Consider the following 19,169-nt stretch of genomic DNA (forward strand, 5'->3'; position numbering starts at 1 on the left):
GGCGGCAGGTCCACACTCATGAAACCTCCCGGGTTCAAAGCTCGCGTAGGCCACGCGGCCTCCCTCATCTCGGACCCGGAAGGCACTGCAGGGCACCAGCCCCACTCCCAACCTGGGGCCTCAGCCTGGACACATGGCAGCAGCCCACAGCATCTGACCCACAGGATCCCCTCGCTAGTGTCCTGCCTCTGGGCTTGAATGCTCCCACTGACAGGGAGCTCACTCCTCTGTCAGATGCAAAGCAGTCAGTTCTGCAGATGGACGGCTATGGATCAGGAAACCCACACATCCCTCTGCCTCACCTCAGCTCTGCTTGGGGAAAAGTGGCCCTAACTGGCCGTGCCATAGATTATGTTTGACTATCAGACACTGAACAGAAATAACTGGGCCAATCCCTTTTCTGGACAAGTATGGACATGAGGTCCCGAGAGCGAGGTGGAGGTGGGGCATGTGGATGGCTTGGAGCTGCAGAGTGGGCGTCGGGAGCATGGAGCTGGCACAAGCAGAAGCAGCTCGGCCACCCCGTGCATCTCCTGGCAGCCTTGCCAGTCTTCGTCTCCCGCCCTGCTTCTGGGAGAACCTTCCTCAGCAGGTTGGCAGTAACCCCTACCTCGGAGGTCCCTAATCCTCACAACCAAAAATCCCCAACAGTCAGAAAAGCAAAGCCAGCAAGCACGAGGAGCTGAGTGAGAGCCTGACCCTGCATGGCTTCTGCCTCGGGCAGGTGTGCACTGGGGTGTGGAAGCTGGGTCCCGGGTCCTCTACGGCACAACCCAGCCACCGACAGGACCCTGGGCAGACCTCCCCAACTCATCCAGCATGAAGGACTCCACCACTTGCAGCTGCCCCAGAGGCTGCTCTGAGCATCAGCTGGCCGTAAGCCACAGACCGCTGCGGCTGGGGCCAGGACAGCTCGGAGGGACTCAGCCTTTTCAGAAAGACGACAGGTAGAGGGCATAGGGCAGGGGCAGCAGGTTAGCTGGGGCCTCACTGGGGAAGGGCAGCCCCAGTAAACATTTGGGGCCTGAGCTGAACTAGACTGCTCAAGCCACACAGAATCCTCAAGCTTACTTTCATCCAACCACAAACAGGACCACAGTTTAGGATTTTTAAAAAACTGTCTAACAGGTCCAGCTGCGGTGGCTCACGCCTGTAATCCCTGAACTTTGGGAGGCCAAGGCAGGCAGATCCCGAGGTCAGGAGTTCAAAACCAGCTTGGCCAAGAGGGTAAAACCCCGTCTCTAGTAAAAATATAAAAAATTAGCCAGGCATGGTGGCGCATGCCTGTAATCCCATCTACTCGGGAGGCTGGGGCAGGAGAATTGCTTGAACCCTAGAGACGGAGGTTGCAGTGAGGTGAGATCATGCCACTGCCACTCCAGCCTGGGCAACAGAGCAAGACTCTGCCTCAAAAAAAACAAAAACAAAAAAACAAAAATAAAACTGTCTAACATCGAGTGAACCAGTAAAGTGATCATGAAACTCCCATTTTTCTTAAAAATCCCCTACTGGAACAAATCCAAAACCTTGGAATACTTTTTTAGAACAAGGGAACCAGTGTGTCACCCTGTTCAAAGCCATGTAGGAGGCCTGTGCTCCCCTCCGGTGAAGGGCAGAGGGTGGGAGGTGGCAGGATCCCTGCAGAGTCAGGCTGTGACCCAGGTCAGGCTGTGACCCAGGCCTCCGCAGAGAAGGGAAAAGGAATTTGCCTTGCAGCCGGAGCTGCCTGCGTCCCTTGGTTCTTCTCTAAGGGCACGGAATGGGTTTTCACACCCCGTGAGTGGGGCTTTAGATGGTGCTGGGCAACATGAAAAGGTCTCCCCAAATTTGCTCAGGCCACAGTCCAGTGACACAGCTTTCATGATATCCAGGATCCCAGGCAGAGAGAGGTCCAGGGGGTGAAACCTCATGAACTCAGAGGTCCTGGCTCCCACCTGAGAAGAGGACGTGTGTCCAGAAAGGCCTCTGGACGCCGGACGCTGGCGTCAGGCCCCTGCTGTCAGGCTCAGCCACAGCTGAGAAAGACGGCCAGAAACGACGGAGCAGGCAGGTGGGGGCTCACGCCTGCGATACCAGAACTTTGGGAGGCTGAGCCGGGCAGATCACTTGAGCCCAAGAATTCAAGATCAGCCTGGGCAATGGGGAAGAACCCCATCTCATTAGCAGGTGTCGTAGTACATGCCCAGCTACTTGGGAGGCAGAGGTGGCAGGACTGCTTGAGCCCAGGAAGTCAAGCATGCAGTTAGCTGAGACTGAGCCACTGGACGCCAGCCTGAATGACAGAGTGAAACCCTGTCTTTAAAAAAAGAAAGAAAGAAAGAAACTACAGGGCAGACCTAGGCGGTGGTGCCTCTGGGTCACAGCTCTGGAGGCTGAAGAGAATACGAAGGCGTGTCCCATTAACTGTCCTCGGCAATGGAGGTAGAGAATAATAACTTTCCATCTGAGAATCACTTCCACACGTAACGACTCCATTCAGGCTTGCTCTTCCAGCCGCCCTTTTACCTTCCTTTCTTTATAGTGACAGCTGGAACTGCAGCACCCGTCATGTGAACATGAGGGAAAGAGCAAGAATTGCAGACATCTGTCCTGACATTGCTGTCGTTCCTTCCTCTACGCTTCATATTTTACAAGAAAAAGATGGATTATTTAATACTAAAACATGCCAGGTTGATATGGTTACTCCCAACTCCCATCCAGCAAATCTCTCTCTGCATAGGGTGGGATCCGGCTCGAAGGAAAGAAGCCTCAGAGGGGGTGAGCCCAGCTCTAAAGGTATTCGAACCCCAGACCCCACAGCACTGAAAAGAAGCCTCAGAGGGGTGAGCCCAGCTCTAAAGGTATTCCGACCCCAGACCCCACAGCACTGAAAAAGGTGAGCCCAGCTCTAAAGGTATTACAACCCCAGACCCCACAGCACTGGTGCCTCCATTTATACCTCATACACCACAGGGGAGATAAGAGACCAGGCTGCATGAAAAAGCTGACTTCACTGCTGTCAGAAACCCGGAGCGATGATATGCCAGGAAGAGTAGGGCAGAGCACACACTGCACACTGCCTGCAGGGATCAGGTAGAGGGGGAGAGAGGTCGCTTAGAGGCAGCCAGGTCAGACCCGGGGCCAGGCACCAGCCGTTCCCCACCGGCTCCTGGGGAAAGAAGGAATGGGTGGCTGGGCTCACCAAGGGGTCCGCAGGCAAATCCTTGGCCAACATCAACACCCAGTGCCCAGGGAGGGAGAGAGTAGCAACCTCGGTGGCCAGAGCATCTGTCCTGAGGTGCAGTGCAGTCACCGGCTGTTCTTTGGAGAGAGGCATGGACATGGCTCATCTCTCCCTGATACTGTCATTGTGTTATTTTTAACGTTTACATCTTGTCTTTCTGCAATGTGTTCCTGAATACACACAGAAGGAGAAAGAAATCTAATTACACCAGCTCCAGTTATGAGATAGATCTGTTATTTCTCACTGAGTTGAAAAGCTACTTACATTTGGCTTCCATACACTCTTAGGGCTGTTCTTTCTCTGTTCCTGTCTATTCCACTTGTCTATTTATTCATTCTATAAATAAATATTCTATTTATCCTGATGCCAATACTATATTGTTCTTACTGATTACAGTAACTTTATAGTAGGGTTTAAAATTTGGTTGGATAGGGCCAGGGCGCAGTGGCTCACACCTGTAATCCCAGCACTTTGGGAGGCCAAGGGGGGCAGATGACTTGAGGTCGGGAGTTTGAGACCAGCCTGACCAACATGAAGAAACCCTGTCTCTACTAAAAATTAAAATAAAAAAATTAGCCAGATGTGGCGGTGCATCCCTGTAATCCCAGCTACTCGGGAGGCTGAGGCAGGAGAATCGCTTGAACACGGGAGGCAGAGGTTGCGGTGAGCTAAGATTGTGCCATTGCACTCTGGCCTGGGTGACAAGAGCGAAATTCTGTTAAAAAAATATTGGTTGAACAGTTCTTTCCACTACCCTTGCTATTCTGTTTTATTTTGTTTTGTTTTTTGAGAGATAGGGGTTTCACTCCATCACCCAGGCTGGAGTGCCGTGGTGCGGTCATGGCTCACTGCTGCTTCAAGCTTTTGGGCTCAAGTGATCCTCCCGCCTCAGCCTCCTGAGTAGCTGGGACTACAGGTATGTGCCCCCATACCTGGCTAAGTTTTATAAATTTATTTGTACAGACAGTGTCTCGCTATGTTGCCCAGGCTAGTCTTGAACTCTTGGCTCAAGCCTCCTGCCTTGGCCTCTGAAAATGCTGGGATTACAGGCGTGAGCCGCTATACCCAGCCTACCCTTGCTATTCTTAAAAAGTGTTTGTTGTTGTTATTGCTAAGCTATTCTCTACTTTCGGAATTTTAAAAACTGAAATATAATTTATACACCATAAAATTTACCCTCAGAAAGTACACAATTCAGTGGTTTTTAGTATAGCCATAAATGTGTGCAACCACCACAATTTGATTTCAGAGCATTTTCATCAGCTCTAGGGGAAACCCTGTGCCCATCAGCCGTCAGCCCCATATCCCTCACCCTCCCCAGCCCCTGGTGACCATGAAGCCGCTCTGTGTGTTCTTGCCGTCTCATATGAATGAGATCATGTGGCACGTGGCCTTTGTCTCTGGCTTCTTTCACTTAGCACGATGTTTCCAAGGCTCATCCATTCTCAGTACTTCATCCCTTTTCATGGCTGCATAATGCTCCATTGTGTGATTATGCCTTATTTTTTTATCCATTCATCAGTGGACAGACATATGAGTTGTTGCCACTTTTTGGCTATAATGCTCCTGTGAACGTTTGTGTCCTTATGAATGTGTAAAAATCATCTTGTTGGCCAAGGACGGTGGCTCATGCCTGTAATTCAAGCACTTTGGGAGGGCAAGGTGGGTGGACAGCTTGAGCTCAGGACTTCGAGATCAGCCTGGAACACACAGTGAGACCACATCTCTATGAAAAATGTGAATTTAAAAGTTTGCTGGGTGCAGTGGTGTGCATCTGTAGTCCCAGCTACTGGGGAGACTGAGGTAGGAGGATCATGTGAGCCCAGGAGGTCAAGGCTGCAGTGAGCCACGATTGCGCCACTGCACTCCAGCCTGGGCAACAGAGCAACACCTTGTCTCTAAAATTAAAAAAAAATAAGTTAAAAAAACCTAGAAATAATCTGAATGTCCATCAATAAGTGATTAATTAAATTATAATGCACTATATTAGGGGATTTTACTCAGCCATGAGAATGAAGAATATAAAATCTATACCTGTTGGCCTGGAGGGAAGCTCATGATACTCTTCTAAGTGAAAAAAGCAGCATCCAGAGTGATGGGGAAGAGCCTATTTTTGCTGCTAAAAACAAAAGCCCCACCCGTTTATCAAGTGTATGTTTGCAGGGACACAGAGAAAAGGGTTGGAGATGAGGGAAGTAGAAGAGGTTTTTCTTCTTCATACACCTTTGAATTAACTTGCTAAAATAGATCATTTATTCTTTTTTTTTTTTTTTTTTTTGAGACAGAGTCTCACCAGGTGCCAGGCTGGAGTGCAGTGGCACGACTTCGGCTCACTGCAACCTCTGCCTCCTGGGTTCAAGCGATTCTTCCGCCTCAGCCTCTGAGTAGCTGGGACCACAGGTGCATGTCACCACGCCCAGCTAATTTTTTTGTATTTTTAGTAAAGACGGGGTTTCACCATGTTGGCCAGGATGGTCTCGATCTCCTGACCTGGTCATCCACCCGCCTTGGCCTCCCAAAGTGCTGGGATTACAGGTAATTCTTATGTAATTAAAAATTAACAAAGAAAGGCCAGGCACGGTGGCTCACGCTGGTAATCCCAGCACTTTGGGAGACCAAGGCAGGTGAATTGTTTGAGGCCAAGGGGTTTGTGACCAGCCTGGCCAACATGGTGAAACCCCATCTCTACTAAAATTACAAAACTTAGCCAGGCGTGATGGTGCATCTCTGTAATCCCAGCTACTCAGGAGGCTAAGACACAAGAATTGCTTGAACCCAACAGGCAGAGGTTGCGGTGAGCCAAGATCACACCACTGTACTCCAGCCTGGGTGGCAGAGCAAGACTGTCTTTAAAAAAAAAAAAGAAAGACAGAAAATATTAACAAAAACAAATTAAAGGAGGAAGAAAAAGGAACCTACTCAGAAACATCAACCCCTTTCACTTGATTGTTCTGTGGACTGAAAAGTTCATGACTTGTAGTATCTATTGATTACCCTTCCTCTTCCAATGGGCATGAGAAAGAAAATGGGGTGGGCTGGGACAGGGGAGAAGAAGTTGGGATCTGCAGGTGCATGAGCCTAAGGGATGTGGGGTGGAGGAGGGAGGGAGGGAGGGGGAGAGAGAAAGCAAGAGAGAGAGAGAGAGAGAGAGAGAGAAAGGAACGGAGGTGGCAAAGAGGCTTAGAGAGAGGCTGAGGGAACGAGTGAGCTTGTGCTGTGTTTGGCTCCAAGCCAGTGAGAGGGACTGTGGGGCAGGCGGGGAATGTCAGAGGCAGGGGCCCAGGAGGAAGAGCATCTGGGGAGAGCAGGTGGCTTTCACAGCCTCTGAGTATCTCCTGGGGCTGTCCAGCAGACCCCCAGTCCAGAGGAGCCTGCCAGTCTTAATGAAAACCTCTCCATAGGCCTTTCAGGTATTAAGGAATGGGTGGGCGGTTCATTCATTCATGTAATAAGCGTCTATCCCGTGCCTGTCCCCTGCCACGTGCTGAGGAATCAGCCTGTTCAGGACAGACGTGGCCCTGCCCACCTGGAGCTTCCTGTGTGCCACGGGGACCACACCTCAATGCTGGTCACTGTCTGTTTCCACTTGTGCATAGCTCGGGCTGTGTCTGGTGCTGAGGGCTGTGCCTGTCAGACAGGCTCTGACGTGGAGCACAGCTACAGCCCTGAGCCCAGCTAGCTGCCTGGGACCGGGGTGCCCCAGATTGTGGGGTTGGGGTGGGGGTGGGGATGCCCGTCTCAGAGCTAGAAAAACATCCTCAGGGTCCCTGGTCAGCAGTGGATGGGACAGGCCCAGGGACATCCCTGTGCCAGCCTCCCAGGACTGCCCACTAGGGGTCATCTTCCGCAGAAGCCTGACAGCTGTGAGACCAGTCTGAGCAGGAACGGGCACTCAGGCAGCTTAGGGGGCTTCCTAGAGGCAGGCAAGGCCAAGCCCTCCCTAAAGGCAGCCATGGACTTTATCATGAGGCCCTGTGAGTTCCTACAAAGCCACAGAAGGGCTGGCAGGGGCTGGTCCCTGGGAAGGCCTCTGCCCCCGCCCCCCAGGCTTAGGACCTCTGGTCCCAGGGAAGGCCTCTGCCCCCACCCCCAGGCTCAGGACCTCTGGTCCCAGGGAAGGCCTCTCCCCCCACCCCCAGGCTCAGGACCTCTGGTCCCCTGCAAGGCCTCTGCCCCCGCCCCCAGGCTCAGGACCTCTGATCCCCTGGAAGGCCTCTGCCCCCACCCCTAGGCTCAGGATCTCTGGTTCTCTGCAAGGCATCTGTCCCCGCCCCCAGGCTCAGGACCTTTGGTCCCAGAGAAGGCCTCTGCCCCCACACCCAGGCTCAAGACCTCTGGTTCTCTGGAAGGCCTCTGCCCCCACCCCCAGGCTCAGGACCTCTGGTCCCTGGGAAAGCCTCTGCCCCTGCTCCCAGGCTCAGGACCTCTGCTGTAAGGACAGTTCCAGCTGGCCAGGGTCATCTGGCCTCCCACAGGAATCCGGCAGCCACCCCATGTATCCCCAGGAGTACACAGCCAGTTCTGGGATAGCCAAGGGACCATACACAGTCAGAAAGCCCACACCTTGACTTTGGCACACACTGAGTAGAGAGCACAACACAGCCACCCAGGAACAGGCCAGAAGCAGTCCAGGAGCTGTAACCTATGTGTGGTCCTCCACAGTCACCCTGCAAACCTGGCACTTTGACTTCTTGGGGACAGAACCTCTCTGCTTCCCTCTGCCTCCCAGGCCACATCCCCTCCACCCATGATAGTGGGATTCCCCAAGTTTAGTCTGGCCCACACCTGCTGCACCCACACACCCTGGCGCATCCCCTCTCAGAGTGGCTGCAGATGCCTCCTGAGTCACCATTAGCAGCCTGGCCACCAGCCCTGACCGCCCTGCTGCCTGTGGGCTGATACACATCACACAAGCCGGGTCACCTGGATGACCACGGGGCTGTGATGTGCCTGGCATGACGCCTGGCACAGAAGCACCTGGTGGGGTGGTTTGCAGTCAGAACCTTGGAAGGAGAACAAGTTTACACAAGGCAGCCTCCGCATTGCCTGGGCTGGCCTCCCTGCAGTTAATAAACCATGTCTGTTGCAAGAGTGTGGGGCCACTGTCCTCCTCGCCCAGGTAATTAAAAGGCCATCTTTTAAGTAATTAAACGGTCAAGTCTGCATGGCTGAGGAGGTGACAGCAGCTCCGCTCCTCCCCAGGGTGTGTGCATGTGCATGGGAGTGTGTGTGCGTGTGGGCAAGTGTGTGTGCAGGTGACTGCGAGTGTGTGTGAAGATGAGCATGTGAGCTATTGTGTGCACGTGTGTGTACATGCAAGTGTGAATGCGTGCATGTGAGTGTGAGCATGTGTGTGGGCATGTGAGCAAGTGTGTATGTATGTATGCGTGCATGTGTGGGTGCATGAGGCTGTGTGTAAGTGTGTGTGTGTGTGTGTGTGTGTGTATGTACTCTGACTTGGAGCAGACCGGACAGTGTAGGCTCTTGAAGTGGGGCTTAGGCCACAGCTGCCCCCAAGGGCCTTCAGCCTCTCCTGCTCAGCTGGCTCCAAGCAGCATTTCAAACCCACAAGTGTCCACCAGCTTCTGCTCCCACGTTCTGAGGAACATGGACGAATCCTGATAGGGCTCAGCAGGAGAAAGCGTGAGCTCCGAGGGTGGCAGAGGGACCATGCAGAGGACTGCCACTTCTCCAGCCCATCTGTGGCCATCCCTTCCAGGCTGGGCAGCCGTGGTGCTCCTCAGGCCAGTGTACCAGCCAGGCCTGCACGCCCTCCTCCCGCAGGGACTCTGCCTGCCTGCTCTCCACTGCATCGCATTCCACGTCTGTCCATGGCAGCACTGTCAGGGGGTGAACCATGGGCTCAGAGGTGTACACAGCATATGGCAGAGCCAGCAAGGAGAGGATGCTACAAAGGAGCCGGGTGCAGAGGATGAAGTACTTGGGTAACAGCCTGCCCTGGATCCCAGCTCAGCCACACTCCTGCCGAGGGAGCCCCTCCTGTCCTCTGAGCTGCAGGTTCACCCATCTGTCAAATGCAGTCATTAAATAACTGCCCTGTCCACCTTCTGAGCCTGCTGTGAGACCAGGAACTTTGAAATAAAACCATGAACATCAAAGCCTCATGAAAGCTGCGGAGAGCAGTCCGCAACCAGGTTCTGCCACCATTTCCCACTGGGGCGGCCGCTTGGGACACACACACCTTAGTGTGGCCACCAGAACGCCCGGGCACTGGGCCCAAAGCCCCCTTACTCATCAGGACCAGGGAAGCCAGGAGTTCCCCCGACAGAGATACAGTGCCAGGAAGAGACGGTGCAGGCCAGCCCAGGAAAGATGCAGGTTTAATACACACCACGTTTCTGTGAAGACGCAGTGCTGCTCATGGCCTCCTTGTCCCCGAATCAGTACTTGCGTGTGAAACTACCCCCAGAGACCCTCCCGTCACCCTCCTGCACAGAGGCTGGAAGTCCCCGCTGCTCAGGAGCAGGCATGGAGCTGAGGGCACAGGGAGGGGCGCATCACCAGAATGAGCCTCGCGGATGGAGGGCGTTGGGGGACTGGCCTCGTGCCTGCAAACTGCCAGGATGGCTGACAACCCTGACTTCAGAGGCTACCTGGGAGAGTGGCAGAGGGGACTTACCTCTTCCTCGGGCCCAGGTGTAGACGCGGCTGCTCTCGGAGCTTCTGGTCTCTCGCTCGGCCGGCTCCACGGGCAAAGGCTGGAGGTGGGGATCATCAGCTCGGCCAGGGGTCTTCAAGGGCAAGATATACTTGGGGAGCCCTTTGTAGAACCAGGCCCCTGACCTCTTCCAGACCTGGATGGAGGAGAGAGCTGCCTGGAGCACAGGATGCAGAGGGGCCTCCCCTCCTGCTCCTTGCCCAGAGGACGGGAGGCACACGGAGAGCCAGGAGCAGTGTGGGAGTGGGAACTCTGGCTCTGCCCTAGCTGGCTGATAGGCTGGGCAGTCACTTACCCCAGGACTCAGGACAACTTGGAGCTAAGTTCCATGAACTCTCCAAACTTTCTTTCTCTCCCTTGTTTTAGAGTTGAGGCCTTGCTCTGTTGCCCAGGCTGGAGTGCAGTGGTGCAATCATCACTCACTGCAGCCTTGACCTTCTGGGTCCAAGCAGTCCTCCTGCCTCAGCCTCCTCAGCAGCTAGGGTCACCGTGCCTGGTTCCACACCTACTTTAAAGACAAGCCCACGTCCTCTTGTTTCTCTCTTGCAGAGTGGGGACCTCAATACGGGCCTGGCATGTGAGAAATGTTTATGAAAACTGTCTGCCATTACCGTCTCTATCCTCCACCACTCAGGGTCCCAGAGATTGCCAAGTCAGACCCCTGCCCATCCCCAGTCCTTCTCAGCCGCTGCTGGAAAACATCTAGTGACGAGAAGCCCACAGGCCACCAGGCACTGCCGAGTTTCCACTGGATCTGCCAGGGACCAGCACTTCCTACCTGCCAGCTGACCTCCCCGGCACCTTCTCTCGCTGGCCAAGGCAGAGGGCTGCACGGGATGGACCCTCCCAGCCATGAGTACCTGCAGACACCTCCCCAGCCCCCGAGCTCTCCTCAGTGCCACGCCCAGACCCCCAGCTTCTCCGGGACAACACCCCTGGTCCCTCAGCTGTTCCAAGCTCCCTCTCATTGAGCCACCCCCTCTCGCCAATGTTTGTCACTACCCCTCAGGAGAGGGGCTCAGAAGTGGCCACAAAGCTCCAGACTTGTTCTGGCTGCCCCCAGGGCACAGTCACCGGCTTTCCACCTCTTTCCTGCCTGGGTTCTGTCTTCTTCAGGCCCTGAGCCTCCCAGGAGCCCCTCCTGACTCCACGTAGTCCCACAGGGCCTCTGAGAGCCAGGTGGGTCCGAGGATGCCTGTCAGGGCCCATGCAGATGCAAAGCATCCCTTTATCACTGACCTGGGGAAGAGAGGAGTCACCCTAAAGCTGGCAAGACAGACACCCCCAAAGGCTGGCAGAGCCCCAGGAAGCCGGGGATGCCAACCCTGAATTCACAGTGTGGGAGGCGCTCTGGGTCTGGGATGCACAGCCCCTTGGGCTCTGACGGGTCCTTCTGTTCCTCTGTCACCCCTAGCTTGGACACCCAGGCTCCCTATTCCTATTGTCCCTGGAAGCAAGGTTGAATCAATGGCAGCTGCCACATACTGGCTGTCTGGGTTTCAGAGAGTTACTTAACCTCTCTGAGCCTGAGTTTCTTCATTGATTACGTTGATTAAATGTGATAGCTGCTAAGAAAGTTGAAAAGTGCTCATCAGAGCAAATGGCACCCAGAAGGTGTTCACAAGATGCCATCTGCCTGCCTCCTTCCTGCCCCTGCTCCTCCCCCTTGAAGTTCCAGGGCGGAGCCACAGAGGCTGGAGGGAGAGCCAGGCTGGGCCGCATCATAGCAGGTACGTGCTCTTTTCTGAGGGCTTCTCATGAGACAGTCTCTCCAGCAGGAACAGAAAGGACCTGCTTCCCAGGAGAGCTGCCGATTAGAATTCAGAGCAGCAGCTGAGTTAAGGTCCCTAAATTTTTAATGCCTCCTTCAGAAAACACCACATGCTGTATAATCTCTTTTCTGATGAAGGAAATAAATTCAGAGCATTTAATCAGGAGGGGTGGGAGTGTGTAAAGGAACATTTTGCAAGAAACCTCAACTGACTTCACCCTTTTCAGAGCAGTGCAGGCCAAGATTCTGAGCAGATGTCCTGAATTTGAATCCTGGGTCCAGCACCCAGCACCTGTGTGACTTGGACACATCAAGCTCTCTGGCCATCAGTTTCTTTGTGGGTAGGCAAACACAGGATCTGTGCTCATCTCACAGGGCGGACTTGAATGAAGCTGAAGCCCCAGGGCCCAGTGCCAGGCACAGGGCAACCTCTCCACAGAGGAGAGGCCCACGGGTACCCCCACCACCCTCTTCCTCCCACCTGGAACACAAACAGCTTTACCACCGGTGGACCAATTCCCTACTTGAAGAATTTAAAATCAGAAAACCGGAATCTGCCGATTCTGAGACGTTGCTTCCCACTCCCTAAACTTCCTCTGCACTGAATAAATACTGTGGAATATTAAAAAGAGCCAGGTCAAAAAAAAAAAAAAAGGTTTTTAATCACACACACTTGAAAAGCATCAGGTTAAACCAAGCTCCATCGCTGCAGGACTTGTCAGAGCCTTTGCTATGCTAAAGTGCACAGCGTTATCCAACAGGCAAAAGAACACACAGCGCTCTCGACTCGAAGTCTGCCCGGCTGGCTCTCCTAGAGAAACTCGACCTTAGGATGGTCTGCGTAGACTCAGCACTTATCCAGTCAGCACTTACTGTCCACTTGTGGAGTGATGTGTATCTGCCTCTCCAAGTAGGCTCAAGGCACCTCCTTAGGCTGCAGAGCCCCAGGCGCAGGACCGCCAAGTCCAGACAAGGTCCCAGCATGAATCCCTCCCTGCCCTTGCCAGCCACCCTGCGTGGAGGGCCTGGAACCTGTCTGGTGGGATGGATGCGTCATGGCACCCACTTTAGAAAACCCTTTCTGATCCCCTTGGAGCCTTCCTACTACACATAATTATGTGAATGGGTAATGCAGGCACATAGTCTAAAAATCCACAGCACAAAAGTAACCAGTCTCCTCCCCAATCCCCAGAAATGTTTGAGGAAGCTTGGTGATTATCTCTGCTTTTCAGGTGGGGAAACTGAGGCTCCAACAAGTTGCCCAAAGCCAGCACATATTCTGTTGGCCTCTACTCCACACGGAAGGCCCGAGTCCCACCCAGCAGTTTACAGATGTGAGGTGGCTGCTCACTAATAAAGCGATTGAGTGGTGAATAAACCCTGAGTAGGTCAGACGTCAGGGTGGGCTCTCAGTACCCTACAGGCAGGAGGAAGAAGCAAACAAGCAGCAGCCACCACGGCCACTCTCTCTCTGGAGAGCTGCTGGGAGGCTCATTAAAGCAGGTGCCCAAGTCCAAGAGGCCACAGCAAGGCCACGGGGGCCATGGGGTGGGGCTGGCTGCGCCTCCCACTGATGAACAAAGGCTCTGAGCACGCCACCTCCCTGTCCTCTGCCATGGACTGGGCCTGGGGCCAAGTCCTGAAGAGTTGTCTGTGAACGGCGGGGCCTGCGCAGGCTTCGAACCGCACACCACACTGTCTCCCCCACCCACCATGGAAGCTTTCTCTTTTTGCTTTTTTATTTTTGAGACAGGGTCTTGCTCTGTCACCCAGACTGGAGTGCAGTGGCGCAATTTGCTCACTGCAGCCTTCACATCCCCAGGCTCAAGTGATCCTCCCACCTCAGCCTCCTGAGTAGCTGGGTCTATAGGTGGTGTGCACTGTATTTTTGTATTTTTGTAATTTTTGTAGAGATGGGGTTTCACCCTGTTGCTCAGGCTGGTCTCAAATTCCTGGGCTCAAGCAATCTGCCCGCTTCAGCCTCTCAAAATGCTGGGATTACAAACATGAGCCATCACGCCTGGCCTCTCCCGTTTTTATCCTGAAAAATACCTACCTAGCATACAAAATTAGCACAATAACAAAAGAGTAAAATGAAACTAGGTCACCTATAACGTTACCGCACAGAGCCAGCCCTGCTAAGCATGGCTGCATGGACTTTCTTTCACCCTTTCCCAGGCACATGCACTGTTTTGTTGTTGTTTTTTTGTTTTTTTTTCTAAAACTTGGCTAACATAGATGCAGCCTGTTCCCCTGACACACACTCAATCACGTGTCACAGCGGTCACTCCGTATTTATAACTGTCTCCATCATCACTGTTTAATTGCTCTGCAGTTTGCATTTATTACCGACGTCTAAGCTGTCTCCTCTGTCCTCACAAGCAGCGCTGCAGCCACCACCCCGTACACTCCACATTGGACCAGTTTCAGTCACTGCCTTAAGAAACACGGGTTGAGTGCCCTTTTCCAAAATGCTGGGAAGAGAAGTGTTTCAGATTTTGAACTTTTTCAAATTTTATCATATTTGCATTATACTTAATGCAAGTTTAGCATCCCAAATCTGAAAATCCAAAATCTGAAATGCTCCAATGACCATTTCTTGAAGCATCACGCACTTAAAAAGTTTTGGATTTTGGAGCGTTTCAGCTTCTGGGTTTTCCGATGAACGATACTCAGCCTATATTCCACAGGATGGAATTGCAGGTCAAGAACTGTGTATGTTTGGATGATGACATCTAGAGTCAGGCCGCCCTCCAGGAGGAAAAGCATACTCCCAGGATGCTACATTGTTTTCGGGGTGGGGACCTGGTCTTCTTAGCTCCCTGGTGGAATCCAGGGTCTCCTCTGTGGATACTGATCAGGGCGGATCCCATGGAACCATCATGGGCTTGGGGAGAGGCATCTGTCAGGGCGTGAGGCCACCAACACAAGGTGCACAGGGGAACAATGGAGCTCCTTGCCATCCCTGGGTCACGCCTTTAGGGTTAAGAGAGCTCCTCCACCTCACGCCTAGCCAGCCGAGGCCCTGTTTAATGGGAGTGGACAGGCTGATGCTCAGGGTGACTTGGCAACGTGGCTGAGCCTCCTCTGCTGTGAGGCTTCAGAGAAGAGACTAAGAAGCCCCACATGGCTGCATTCCCGCACACTGCGGGGCCAAGCGCCTCGTCTGTGCGGATGAGCCTGCACCTCACAGTCTTCTTTCTGGCTTCTCCTTTGCAGCACTGGACCACAGGTATGCATGGTCCTTTTTTTTTTTTTTTTTTTTTTGAGACGGAGTTTCGCTCTTGTTACCCAGGCTGGAGTGCAATGGCGCGATCTCGGCTCACCTCAACCTCCGCCTCCTGGGTTCAGGCAATTCTCCTGCCTCAGCCTCCTGAGTAGCTGGGACTACAGGCACGCACCACCATGCCCAGCTAATTTTTTGTATTAGTAGAGACGGGGTTTCACCATGTTGACCAGGATGGTCTCGATCTCTTGACCTCGTGATCCACCCGCCTCGGCCTCCCAAAGTGCTGGGATTACAGGCTTGAGCCACCGCGCCCGGCCTGCATGGTCCTTTTTAAAAAAAATCAAAACATTTTTTCATTGTGTTAAAATATTCATAACATAAAATGTATCACCCTAAGTGCAACCAATCTCCAGAACTCCTCATCTTGCAAAACTGAAACTCTATAACCACTAAGCAAAAGCTCTCCGTTCCCCTGCCCCACCTCCCCCACAGCCCACTGTCTGTCCCTGGGAATATGACTACTCTATGTACGTCCTAGAAGGGGAGTCACACGGTATCTGCCCTCTCACAGCTGCCGTATTTCAGCCGGCATCACTTCTCCAGGGTTCATGCACGCGGCAGCGCGTGTCAGAATGTCCTTCCTCTCGGAGGCTGAGAAATGTCCCACTGTATGGACAGGTTGCACTTTGTCATCAGTTGGCAGGTACTTGGGGTGCTTCCAGCCTTTGGCTGGTCCTTCTGTTTTCACTGTCCCCCCACAGGCTCCACCAAGCAGGAGGACGTGTCACAGCCGTCTTGCTCACCATGGTGTCTTCACACTCCCAGCACACACCTGACACATCGTAGGTGTTTAGTAAATGCCGGCTGAATGACTGTGTTGGCAGCTGTGGGTTGTTTGCTGCAAAGCGCCTCAACCTACAGTCTGCCGCCTTCCTGGGGAAGAGGCCTGGGGGTGTCACCCAAGTTCCTATAATTAATCAAATAGACCTCCTATTTCAGATGGAAAGACGTACAGAGAGGAAGGGCCTGGCCGGGTGTGCTGGTGGAGAGGAAAGCCCAGTGAGCCTCCCTGACTGCTTGGGTGCTCCCAGCCTCTCCTCCCTAGCCGCCCTGCCTCCCCTGGCAGACCACAGCCCCAGCCCAGGCCTCAGCCTTGCCTCTGCTGCAACAAGCCATCTCCCATCCCCACCCCACTCAAAAATCAATGTTCAGTGGAGTTCTTTTGGAAGATAGACAAAGAGCACAGGAGCCAAAGCATCAGGGTGAACTGCCATTGGTACTCAGCCATTTGAGGCTGGTTAATCTTTTATTTTTGAGACAGGGTCTTACTCTGCTGCCCAGAGTGCAGTGGCACGATCATGGCTCACTGCAGCCTGGGCTCAAGCAGTCCTCCTCCTTCAGCCTCCTGAGCAGCTAGGCACAGGAACATGCCACCATGCCCAGCTAAGTCAACCATTTTTGAACTATATAAAAAACCCATCAACCTCATACAGTTCACCCCAACATTTACACTCAGCAGGGGCAACGGCTCCACCAGCCTGCCAGGCCATATTACTCCCCGGGATCCGTGGGCTGGGCCACGAGCACCCGGCGGATCAGTCACTCACTGTGAGTCCACCGTGATGGGGCCTCTGCTCTGATTCCCTCCTGCTGTCACTGCGGTCCAGGTGGAGGGTCTGAGGGCTCACCCTGACCGATCAGCAAGGCCAGTGATCTGGAGCCGCGTGAGCAGCAGCAGGTCCTGAGTCCCAGCACTGGGGGGACCAGAGCACACAGGTGTGTCACCTGGTATGGGAGGTGCACCCACCAGACGTGCATAAAACACACTGTTGGTGTTTTGGAAAATGCCTTCCACATGGGAGAGCAGGTCTGGGGAGGTGAGGTGCAAAGGATCCCAGCTGGGCTGAGCTCTGAGCTGCAATCCCCACTGCCATGCCAATGCATGCACACCACAGACCTCTCTCCTCGCTGCCTGCCTCCATGCTGCAAAACACACAACAGTAGCCTTCATCACATGCCTTCTGCTCAGTGCATCTGGGCCCATCACCCGCCACCTGGCATCCACATCTGACCCTCCCCGAAAACTGCAGCAGGCAAAGCCCTGGTGGGAATTAACCCCACCCCACCCCAGACCATCCCACAGATTGAAAATCATCTACTTTCTGGAGAAGCTGAGCAATTCTGCAAAACCCTACTTGGCTCCCCACGTGTGGTTTGCTGTGATAAGGCCAGCAAAGCAGCCAGCCTTGAAAATCCCATTTAATGAGAAAAGGCCCACAGCCGCCATGGCAGTTGCCTGGATGTCCGGCAGCAGCAAATGCTCCTGGTGCAGCAAACGCTCCTGGTGCCGCCGCCCTCCCTGCCTTGTGCTCCGCTTCGAGGTTTGCATTACGGTTTCAGCTCACAACCAATCTGACTGCAGATACTGATGGATATTCGCCAAGCTGTTCCCAGGGAATTTTAATTACCATGATAACAATTGCTAATCACTGGCATTTCCTAAGTGGCTGTGGCTGGAGAAGGTGGTAATTGTCAGGCTGGTGCTGGAAAGAAGGGAAGTCTCAGGGATCTGCCACTGGATGGGGCGGTGCAGGGGGAGCCTGAAGACCCTTCTCTGTCCATTGCTCCACCCCTTCCTCATGTTACGCCCTCTCCCATGCCACCCCAAAAGTGCACCTGGCATGAACTCAAGCAAGCCTCTTCACTGGCCCAGGCATCCAACCCATCTGCCCCAGCCCCACAGGTCAGAGTAGGTGACGGTCTGTGGCCTGTGCACTGCCGTTCCTCCCCCGGAGTGCCTTTCATCAGCACCTCGAACAGGCAGCCACGCCTCCCCTGGATCCTTCAGTGCATGCCCCTTCGTGCAGAATGGGGCCCCTCCGCCACGTTCCCAGATGCCATGTGGTCCCACTGGCACAGCACGCCACACCTGGGCTGGAGCTCAGACTCACCCACCTTCCTGAGCAGGAGCTATGAGCTCAGACTCACCCACCTTCTTGAGCAGGAGCTGTGAGCTCAGACTCACCCACCTTCCTGAGTAGGGGCTGTGAGCTCTTCCAGGTCAGGGCTGTGCCTGAGCCATCTCTGGATTCCCGGGACCCTGCAAGGAGCCTGCTGTGCTACTGACTGGCCACATGAACAAACAAAGAAGGTGAAGCAAAGGCCTGTCTCCAGGGACAGAGGTGAGACTGTGCCTTCAAGGAGACTGAGTTCTGTCTGCCTAACAAGCTCCAGACTGAACCAGTCTTGAAGAACTGCAGGAAACAGCCTGTGACAGGGTGGTCTTCTCATTTATACTGCAGATACTTTAAAGGGCTCTTCAAGGGCCAACCCTCTCCAGCCGAGGAGAGGCAGGACCCTCCCTACCGATTACCTGACACACACTCACAATGCTGGCCTCCCAGGAACCCTAACAGGCAAGTTAAACTCCACAGAGGCCAACAGCACCGCAGAACCTAGCCTCCCTCAGCCTCACCTTTTGCCTCCTCCACTCCCATCACCAGCCTCAGCAGCCCTCACTCCCTAACCACACTAAGCTCTCCCTTCGAAGATGTTGTTCCTTTCCCCTTCCCTGGACTAGCTCCTATCCAGCCTTTGGGAAATCACTTTTATCCAGAAGCTTCCACAGACAGCATCGTGCATGTCCCCACTACAGTGCACACACCCTGGGTTATGAGCACCTGTTTCTGTGTCTGTTTCCCACTGGATGGAAAGCCCCATGATAGCAGGAGCCAGGCAGAGCGCCCAGCAGGTGCAGCACATGGCAGACACCCGACAAATAGGCCACTGAACACACATCCCAACTGCAAGGCGCAGGTAACTCAGGTTACTTAGGAGAAGCGCAGGCTCTTGGAGGCTGCTGGGAATTGAACTGTGTTACCCAGATCTACATGTTAAAGCTCTGACCCTTCATGTGCTGGTGAGGGCGATGGGTCTTGGGAAGGGAATTAGGGTTAGATGAGGTCACGAGGGTGGGGCCCTTATGAAGAGAGAGACACCAAGAGAACTTGCTCCTTCTCTCTCTCGGCCCTGTGAGGGCACAGCAGGAACAGCCAGCTGCAAGCCAGGAAGAGCGCCCTCACCAGGGATTCAGACCAGCCAGTCACTTGACCTCGGACTTCCCAGTCTCCACAAACAAATTCCCTTTGTTTACACTACCCCATCTACGGTACGTTGTTACGGTAGCTCAAGTTGACTAACATGGAAAAAATAGGTCACCTATAAGGAAACCAGAGTCAGAATGGCATTAGACTTATCACTGGTAACA

At 53.7% G+C, this 19,169-nt stretch overlaps 1 protein-coding gene across 8 annotated transcripts in view; it reads right to left on the reverse strand.

Annotated features, from left to right (window-relative positions):
• The window catches only part of RPH3AL (rabphilin 3A like (without C2 domains)), a 128,546-nt gene that overhangs the window by 26,610 nt on the left and 82,767 nt on the right, over positions 1-19,169 (reverse strand). For 7 of the 8 annotated variants that reach the window (XR_002477938.2, XM_064378149.1, XM_021667272.2 and 4 more), the window contains one exon: positions 9,864-10,038. Coding sequence is in view for 7 of the 8 variants with exons in the window: in XM_064378149.1 (XP_064234219.1) it covers positions 9,864-10,038 (175 nt within the window). In the remaining variant the exon portion in view is untranslated. Of the gene's footprint in view, positions 1-8,217; positions 9,064-9,863; positions 10,039-19,169 lie in introns of those variants that run through there. The other variant, XM_021667274.2, reaches the window with a different exon arrangement.

Source organism: Aotus nancymaae, unplaced genomic scaffold (assembly GCF_030222135.1).
Source record: "Aotus nancymaae isolate 86718 unplaced genomic scaffold, 86718_ANA_hifiasm-v0.15.2.pri h1tg000018l, whole genome shotgun sequence".
NCBI classification, from domain to species: domain Eukaryota; kingdom Metazoa; phylum Chordata; class Mammalia; order Primates; family Aotidae; genus Aotus; species Aotus nancymaae.